The following is a 10,267-nucleotide window of genomic DNA, read 5'->3' on the forward strand; positions in this document are numbered from 1 at the left end:
GCTGGGAGAAGAAGATGTTTGATACTGCACCTCACACTTCTGTAGTGGCTAAATGCACATTCTGTGTAGTATTCAGGGATAGAGAATCCTCTGAAAAGGGACTTTTGTAAATTCTAATGAAATACTGCTCTGTAAACAATGCACAGTGGGCCTCATTGTCCTTACATTGGGGCAGAGGGTCAGCCCTATTGTGCGGCTTTGGGATTATGTTTTTATTTTACATTTCCTTCATTTGTTTACTGTAAATAAAGATTACATACATAATCTGGTACCTCCATTTATTGGTCAGCCTGATAAAAAATGTTGCTGCTTTCACATGGCTATATAATCTCTAGAGTACTCTAATATTGATGGATGGGGATTTACTTCTGTAACTCTTGCCAATGAAAGACTTCCAGGAAAATGGTACACATCAAAAAGATACTGTAATACTGTAAAGAGAACCCTTATTACATGGGGACAGCCCTCACATCATGTATTACCACAAGAGTTGAAGTGAAGGTTGGCTTACATTTGTCAAAAATATATGGTAAACATTTTTTTTAAATAAATAAATTGCCTCATTGCATTGCATAATTGCTTGTATATTGAAATCCGGGCCAGCATTTCTGGGATTATATTGTAATGGCAATTACAGCCATCTTGTTTAGCCAGAACTAATTAGTTTCTTTTCTTCAGATGTAATGTTTTTCTTTCTCTTCAGCCAAGGATGGTGATTACTGGAGATTGCTTATACCTGGAAACTACAAACTTACAGCCTCAGCACCAGGCTATCTAGCAATAACCAAAAAAGTGGCTGTTCCCTTTAGCCCTGCCATTGTGGTGAGTACTCCCTCATTGATAGGATTGTCTTCCCTTCTGAAAAAAAGAATAATAGAATATGATCTTTTATATTACATGTATATTTATAAAAACCTGAAATCTAAAGCAAAACCCCTAGTTGCTCTTCATTTGTAACTGTCTATACCCGAACCTCGTCAATTTAGAAAATAGCCAAGAAATCTTGCCAGAGGCAGGGCAGAGACAGAGCTTGGGGGTAAGGTGGGGTGTCTTGGTCCCAACACAACGCCAGAGACAGCCTTGAGTAGTACCACTCCCCAATAGGAACTGTGTGACCTTTCCCCCCACACACAACTCCTTTCTAAGTCAGGATCCCTACAATTACAATACCATGAAATTTCAGATTTAAATAGCTGAAAGCATGGCATTTACTGTGTTTAAAATCTTATAATCATGAAATTGACCAAAATGGGCTGTGAATTTGGTAAGGCCCTATAAATATGCTGAAAAGTAGGACCTCAGTGGGACTTAAGTAATGTATGGGCTTTGTTTGATCCTCTGCACAAGAGTAAATTTCCCCCTAAAAATAAAGTGGGACAAACCTATCCTGGATGCAATTCCATAGAACATGAATCAGGGAAGATACTACACCAGTGCTTCTTTAAAATTATTACTGGTAGACAATCAGCAGTGAGTCAACATAATGGCTGTGTCTACACTGGCCACTTATTCCGGAAAATCAGCCGCTTTTCCGGAATAACTTGCCAGCTGTCTACGCTGGCCCCTTGAATTTCCGGAAAAGCACTGATAATCTACTGTAAAATCATCAGTGCTTTTCTGGAAAAACTATGCTGCTCCCGTTCAGGCAAAAGTCCTTTTCCGGAAAACTGTTCCAAAAAAGGGCCAGTGTAGACAGCACAATAGTGTTTTCCGCAAAAAAGCCCCGATCGCGAAAATGACGGGGCTTTTTTGCGGAAAAGCGTGTCTAGATTGGCCACGGACGCTTTTCCGGAAAAAGTGCTTTTCCGGAAAAGCATTCTGCCAATGTAGACTTGCTTTTCCCGGAAATACTTATAATGGAAAACTGTTCAGTTTTAAGCATTTCCGGAAAAGGGTGCCAGTGTAGACGTAGCCAATATGTCATAAGGTAGCATTTGTGTTGCTTTGCCTGCCTGAATTCTGACATTGGTGTTTTTCTCCCTGTATTCATAGGTGGTAGACAAAGCCACAATGGTAATTCACAACATGACAGGCTAAAGTAGATAGGTGCCCAACTGTCAGTGAATTTCAATGGAATTTGAGCACCTAACTCCTTTAGAGTCTTTGAAAAACCCAGCCTAAAATGAGGGAACATCCCCATTGATCCCAACAAATATTTGTTCTCTGATCATTTCTTTCACTTATGGTATGTCTACATGGCATGGCTATTTCGGGATACCTCTGGTATCCCAAAAAAGCTACCCCGTGTCTTCACAAACCCGCTTGCTATTTCTAAATATTTTTTGAAAAAACAAGCATGCTATTTCAGCATCCCGGTAACCCTCATTCCACAAGGGTTAAGGGATATCTTGAAATAGGGCATTTTTTCAAAATGTGGTGCAGTGTGGATGCATGACATTTTGAAATTGAAATTCAATCGAAATAAGATAGGCAATTTGTGTAACGAAAATTGTCCATCTTATTTTGAGTTTAGGGTCTGTGAAGACGCTCCTTTACTAATCTAAAAATGGACTTCCCTTGCCTGCTCTACATTCCCTACATGTTTAAAGAGTCATCTTTTTTTATTGTTTTTTGACCTAGGTTGATTTTGAACTGGAGTCATTATCTGAAAGAAAAGAAGAAGAAAAAGAAGAGTTGATGGAATGGTGGAAGATGATGTCAGAAACTTTAAATTTTTAAGTAAAATCTTTGCATTTACAACTTTTAATCTATTGTGTGTTGACTTAGTATTATGTACTGTGGACAGACCCTATAGTTTAAATCTTGTGCAGTTCACAATATTTAACTTTGATTTTTTTCAGTAATCTCTTGATCAGTACTAGCACTACTTAAAAACTAGTAGGCTATTAGCTAGAGAAATAAAAACAATTAATTTTTATTTCATATTCTTATAGAAAATTCCTTTTACGTATACTATAACAAAAATGAGTAAATGTCTCAGCAGCCTAAGTAGACATACAATCTTCTATGTGTAATTTGCAAGTCCAGAATGTGTAGATTAACTCTGGATTTAAAAATACCCATAATTCTTAGTCAATTTCATATACTGCCACTGGCAGTACATATGAGCAGAAGATGTTCTGTATTTGAGTTATAATGAAAATAACTGAAAAGGTGTATGATAACAGTTTGGTGTTGTAAGTAATGTTTTATAGGAATTAAAGTCTGGTATAAAATTCTCTGTGTTATTGTTGTTGGAAGCTATTTAAACAAACAAGAAACAGAAACTTACAGCTTGTAATGGAAGGAACTTGCACAAGCATTTTCAATGAAGAAGACCCAATATTAATAATTGGTGTCTGCTAATAATCTGATAATTTATCCCTTAATCTGTTACTGTTACTCTACAGTTGAAATTGGGGGGTTTGGTCACTCAGTAAAATTCTGAATTGCAAAAGAAGAAACACTGCCAAATGTGCATTTTGTTAATATGCTTCTTGTGCTTGTGAAGTGTTCCATTGAGGAAAATGTTGAGTGTATCAGCTGATATATAAATATTAGACACCTAGTTATGGAAGATCTGCTAAAGGTTTTATGTGGCTTGGATAAACAACCAAGTTTCCAGTCCTCATCCAAAGCTATGTAAACCTCTTCAATTTTCAAAATGGGTTGGAAATCTACAAGGCTATGTCTAGACTGCAAGCCTCTTTCGAAAGAGGCTTTTTCGAAAGATACGTTCGAAAAAGCCTCTTTCGAAAGAGAGCATCTAGACTGTAAACTGAACTTTCGAAAAAGCAAGCCGCTTTTTCGAAAGAAAGCAGCAAGTGAGTCTGGATGCTCTCTTTCTAAAAAGCCCTGTTTGCTTTCAAGAATGCCTTTTTTCGAAAGAGCACTTTCGAAAAAAGGCGTTCTTCCTCGTGGAATTAGGTTTACCACCATCGAAAGAAAAGCCGCATTCTTTCAATTTAATTTCAAAAGAACGCGGCTGCAGTCTAGACGCAGGTGAAGTTTTTTCGAAAAAAGGCTACTTTTTTCGAAAAAAACCCTGAGTCTGGACACAGCCCAACAGACAGGCATTCTTTCTAGTGCACAATGGCCTGAGCCTGGCACTAATAGTGTTCTTTGAAACTCTTATGTGTTTTACTTCTGGTCTGATCTGAATCTAGGAGAAACTCCAGTAGGTAAAAGTGAAATATATACACTAAATTTTTACTAAAATATTTTTGGATGAAAAATTTACGTTTCAGTTCTAGACAAATGTTTGGATCTCCAATTTATTTTTAGTTATCTGAATCAGTTTGTTGCATTATTTAGTCCATGAAAAATGAATCTTTCGGAAGTCACAGTATAGAACTGGACTACCAGATCCTCTGTTGGTTACACTGAAATCAATGGAGCTATGCCACTTTATGCCAGCTGAATCTAACTGAAGTGTAGAGTGTATTGCCAAGTGCCATTTAATTTAGGATCAATTGTCTGATTTTTTTTTCAACAAGCAATGGAACAGAAGAAATTGAATATTGTACCACCCTCTCTCAAATAATAGTTTTATTAGCCTGTATTTTCAGTCACTGGGGGTTGCAGGACTCAAAATTAGATCATGGGTGTCCAATCTTGCTGCCACTGAAATCAACGTGAAAACTAACATTTATTTCATGTGTTTAGAAACTGATCTGCTTTAGAGTCTATCTTAACATTCACAACAAATTGTGTGCTTGGACTTCCTGCATTTCTTAAACAAACATAGCTCTTTAACTTTTAAAATAATACACCCAAGATATTGTGTATTTCCCTACACTGAACAGTATTAAAATGAATAATCGGTTCCTATTGAACCAGAAAAATACTATATAACAGGTAGATCAGAGCTACAGTAAAACAGTAGACACTGGACTACAAATCCCAAGAGAACTTTTCTTGTAAGAGTTGTAACAATGGAGTAAGCTGTAATTCAGTGAATTTTGTAACTTCATCTCAGTCATGCTGACGAACCGTTGTCCCAAATACAAAATGTCATTGATACAGTGAGAGTTTGATTTTAAAAAAAAAGTAATCATACCTCCTGCCCGCATGTGCATAAAAGGTACAGGACACACACACACAACACAGACATTAAATATTAACCCACTTATCTGCATATGTATTGAACTACTGATTCTATTTTCAGAAAAGCTGGACAAAAAAAAATTGTATGAATTAAAACAAGGAGGGCTAGCATTTGGCAAATGGCTACAGAGTTGTTTTCAGCCTGTAAATTATTGTAATAAGGCAAGTGTACATTTGTACAAAATACAACATAACATTAAGTCAGAAGTTACTGTTCAATGGTGCAGCTCCTATCATGTAGCCAATTTTTCTGCATAGGGAATTTTGTGTTATAGTGCAGACATTATATCTAACTGAACCTCATAATGTACTGTATTTTTAAACCGTGCATGTATTCCATGCATGTCATTACTGAATCTATTGTTTTGTGCATTTGTAAATTAAATGTAATGTCCCCACAACTATTATTGATTTACTTCAGATGTCTGCTTACTATTAACTGTACTGAAACAGGCTAATGTAATTAAATATTATGGCACCAGAACCACTGCCACTGTTCTTACTGTAAGTAAAAATGCTTAAGAACAGCATAACCAGGACTGTCAATAACTAGTTTATGTAGCTTCTCTAGTTGAACTGATCTGTGCTGTGGGATTGTGTATGTTGCAATCGAAGATTAAAAGTTGTTATGTGATGCAGAGTTCTTGGGTTGAAAAAGGCACATTGTACAATAAATACACAGCTCTATTTAAAATGTAAAATGTCTGAGTATGTAAAATGTCTGTGACTGCTATGGAGGATAGGGTCGTAATTCAAAATGATCTGGACAAATTGGAGAAATGGTCTGAGATAAACAGGATGAAGTTTAATAAAGACAAATGCAAAGTGCTCCACTTAGGAAGGAACAATCAGTTTCACACATACAGAATGGGAAGCGACTGTCTAGGAAGGAGTATGGCAGAAAGCGATCTAGGGGTTATAGTGGACCACAAGCTGAATATGAGTCAGCAGTGTGATGCTGTTGCAAAAAAAGCAAACACGATTCTGGGATGCATTAACAGGTGTGTTGTGAGCAAGACACGAGAAGTCATTCTTCTGCTCTACTCTGTGCTGGTTAGGCCTCAGTTAGAGTATTATGTCCAGTTCTGGGCACTGCCTTTCAAGAAGGAAGTGGAGAAATTGGAGAGGGTCCAGAGAAGAGCAACAAGAATGATTAAAGGTCTACAGAACATGCCCTATGAGGGAAGGCTGAAAGAATTGGGTTTGTTTAGTTTAGAAAAGAGAAGACTGAGGGGGGACACAATAGCAGTTTTCAGGTATCTAAAAGGGTGTCATAAGGAGGAGGGAGAAAACTTGTTCATCTTGGCCTCTGGTGATAGAACAAGAAGCAATGGGCTTAAACTGCAGCAAGGGAAGTTTAGGTTGGACATTAGGAAAAAGTTCCTAACTGTCAGGGTAGTCAAACACTGGAATAAATTGCCCAGGGAGGTTGTGGAATCTCCATCTCAGGAGACATTTAAGAGTAGGTTAGATAAATATCTATGAGGGATGGTCTAGACAGTATTTGGTCCTGCCAGGACGGCAGGGGACTGGACTCGATGACCTCTCGAGGTCCCTTCCAGTCCTAGTATTCTATGATTCTATGTTCTGTGGTCATTTTCCGTCCTCCTTTCATTTCTTGAATGTTGAAAGGGCTCAGAATGTGTGCCACGTTTCAGGTGTCTGCCTTACTGCAGCATTTCTGGGAATCCCTATATTTAGAATGGCAGATCCCATGGTTACCAGTACTGCAGGCGATAAACATCCAGCTACTAACATGCTCACTATTTCAGCATTGCCAAACCGAGTATTCAAAAATTATGAATTTTAAAAATAATGAGATTAAAAAATATTTGGTTTTTTTTTCTTTACCTTTTGGATTCTGAGCTTCTATGATGTACTTGGTTTGTGTTTTCAAGCTTTTTTTAACAACTACAACAGGCAGAAATGTACTTAGAACAGTGAAAACGGAGGCTTTCACAGAATCTTATGCCTCCAGGAGCAAAGGCTTTATAAAGATGCCACAACATGGCAAGAGTGGCAACGCTGCTTTTTATCTTTGCTAAGAGTTATTAAGAGAGTTGTAGTAACTGTATTGAGCAGCCTTTAGGCACTGATTTCTACTCAGCTTGTCTCCTTCACTTTGCTTCTCTGAGACCTAGATATTATATTTCAACTTTCATTTTTACAACCAAGACACAAACTCCTTTTATTACAAATCTAGATCTTACACTGAATTAAATGCAAGACAGAATAATGCACTCTGTATGGTGTCCTATTGCCTGTATATTACATGGTCTATTAACTCAAGGTGCCACAGATTGTTGTATCGAAGACACAATTTCATGGAAGAAGTCCAGGAGAGAAGCTGGCAGTTTTAGGAACTGTATAGGGAATAGTTGGGGCCATTAACACCTGAAAAGATTATTGGAAACAGTTCAGCATTGTAGTATTAGCTAGATGTTTCTGTTAAAGTTTCAGCAACAAAATTCTACAAGTACACTGGAGTCCTAGAATCAATGCATGACAACATCTAATCTGTACACTTAGGGCTTGATCTAAAGCCAACAGGAATCAAGATAAACCCCTTTTATTGGACTTTGTTTCAGGTTCTTAGTTAGAGAACTGTATGATTGTCCTAGAGATGCAGGAAGAAAGATAAAATGCAATGCTTGCGTGGTTTAATTAGACTGCAATTTATTAGCTTAACTATGCTGAGAACTAATTAGCAAAAGCTCATACAGTGTATGTGAAGAATCCTCAATTACTTCTATCTGGTGAAGTCTGCTGTTAGTCTCCTACCCGCTACAACTGGTACAATTGCTGGAACTCCCTGGCTACGTCTAGACTGGCATGATTTTCCACAAATGCTTTTAACAGAAAAGTTTTTCCATTAAAAGCATTTGCGGAAAAGAGCGTCTAGATTGGCACGGACGCTTTTCCTCAAAAGCACTTTTTGCGGAAAAGCGTCCGTGCCAATCCAGACGTGGTTTTGCGCAAGAAAGACCCAATCGCCATTTTCGCCATCAGGGCTTTTTTGCGCAAAACAGTTTTTAGCTGTCTACACTGGCCCTCTTGCGCAAAAACATTTCCGGAAAAGGGCTTTTGCCCAAACGGGAACGTCAAAGCATTTGCGCAAGAAGCACTGATTTCGGACAGTAGAACGTCAGTGCTTTTGCGCAAAATCAAGCAGCCAGTGTAGACAGCTGGCAAGTTTTTGCGCAAAAGCAGTTGCTTTTGCGGAAAAACTTGCCAGTCTAGACGCAGCCCCTTATCCTAAGAGGGCTGAGGGATTATCTTCTTCCTGTACTAGATATTTGGACCCTGAAACCTGTTCCCCAGGTTCCTTAGGAGACACCTGCCCCTAAGTCCATTTCCAAGTCTGGTTCACCACGGAACTGGATACTTATTAGCCTTCTACAGGGTAAGCAAAATAAATGACTGCTTCCTTCTCCCCTGCAACAGTCTGTCAAATTTTATAGGAAAGAGAGGAGTGGCTTTGGATTGCCACCACTCTCTCCAGTGTCTCAGTAGTGATCACCCATTTATTCCTATTAATAAATAATGATTTTTAAACACTGGCTCATTAACCTCATTAGACTGCTTTTTAGAACATATTCTCCTTGGGGCTGTGTCTTCCTATGTGTTTCCACAGCTATTAGTAAATGGGACTCTGGTGCGATGTGGGGCTGCTAAGTGGATACTTCATTAGAAATACTAAACAATAATAACAGGAAAATCACATTACACTATTTTACAGTCCAGTAACATGAGGTGAACTAATAATCAAGGATCAGTTACAGGCAAATAGTGAAGGGAAGCAAAAGTAGCACTCTTGCACACAGGGAGCAGTATTGGACAAGCTCTTGCTCTGTACTCGGTATGTTCTGTGACTCATATCAAACACATACCATGCAGTATGTCAAAACCTCTTCCACATTCCAACAACTTTAGCATCCAAGGTAAGATAAACAAATTGTAAATACCAAAGGATTATAGAATGGATGAGAGGAATTTTGTCAATGAGACTTGTTTATTAAAAATAGTCACCTGAAAGGTCAGGTTGTGTGATTGCCATAGTGAGCATCACACTGACTTCAGTGGGACTACTCTTGTGTTTCAAGTTAAGGATGAGTGTAAATGCTTTGTTGGATTGATACCGTGGTATTCTGAAAAGAGAAACTTCAGAGTGGAGGTTTGGCTTCCGACTTCGCCAGCCAATGTGAGAAGATTCAGCATGTCTCTGTTTCTCATGCACATATGAGCAAATGGAAGGCAGAAAACAAGGTGCTGGTTTGGAATGATGAGAGGAGAATAATTGTCTCAAGCCTTTGGCAGAGCAAAGATGGAAATCACTGCTGAACTATATTGCAACAGGACATGAGCCATTACTGCCCCAGGAAACACACAAACTCTGTCTTGAGCTCTCCCATTCCAAATATGTACTACAGTGCCCTTTTGAATATATGATTATATGTCAATTTAGTTTCAAGACATGAAACATTTGCACAATCTTATCATTTTTGTAATATCTTAAAAATTAGACATAGCCTGCTGGGATATGTTTTGGGGTTTGTTTGTTTTTAGAAGGAAAATATTTGGAAGACTTGATAAATTAGTTCAGTGGATATTTGTTTGCTGATGGTATTGCAAGATGCCAGGATAAACCCAAATTAACAAGACAAGTATTCATTATGGCTAGGCATAACTTTACATGAATTTCTGGCATATTATCTTACAAGAGTGCATAGTTAGTCTCCTGGAAAACTAAACCCAGACAAAGAAAACTACATATGAGTACACTTAAATGTGAACTGCCACTAGAGTATAGAAATTGATCTAATCGAAGTTTTTGTGTGAAAAGCCACTAAACTGGAAAACATTTCACATAGACTTGAAATTTTTTCTCTTTATTTTTAATCTGAGACCTTTCTGTATTCATCCTGGCTATAAAGCATTGTGGCTTCTAAACTACAAATAATCCAAGGACAAACATACAGGGTACGTCTATATTGCCCAGTCTTGTGCAAGAACATATTGCCCATATTGTCTATATTGCCCAGTCTTGTGCAAGAGGGTTTTTTTGCGCAAGTCTACACTGCTCCTTCTTGCACAAAAACCCCCTCTTGAGCAAGAGCCAGTCTGCCTGAAAATAAGTGAAATATGTTCTTGAGCAAGACTGGGCAATGTAGATGTAGCCACACAGATTAAAGCAGGGAAAAAAAGATATGCAAGAAGTATT

General features: G+C 38.1%; 1 protein-coding gene across 1 annotated transcript in view; it reads left to right on the plus strand.

Annotated features, from left to right (window-relative positions):
* CPE (carboxypeptidase E) overlaps nt 1-3,178 on the plus strand; it is an 86,824-nt gene extending 83,646 nt beyond the window's left edge. Inside the window, exons 8-9 of the mRNA XM_075930160.1 lie at nt 704-822; nt 2,581-3,178. Coding sequence (XP_075786275.1) covers nt 704-822; nt 2,581-2,679 — 218 coding nt within the window. The 3' untranslated portion in view covers nt 2,680-3,178. The remainder of the gene's footprint in view (nt 1-703; nt 823-2,580) is intronic.
* Nucleotides 3,179-10,267: the final 7,089 nt, after the last annotated feature.

The sequence above is a fragment of the Pelodiscus sinensis genome, chromosome 5, assembly GCF_049634645.1.
Source record: "Pelodiscus sinensis isolate JC-2024 chromosome 5, ASM4963464v1, whole genome shotgun sequence".
Lineage (NCBI taxonomy): Eukaryota > Metazoa > Chordata > Testudines > Trionychidae > Pelodiscus > Pelodiscus sinensis.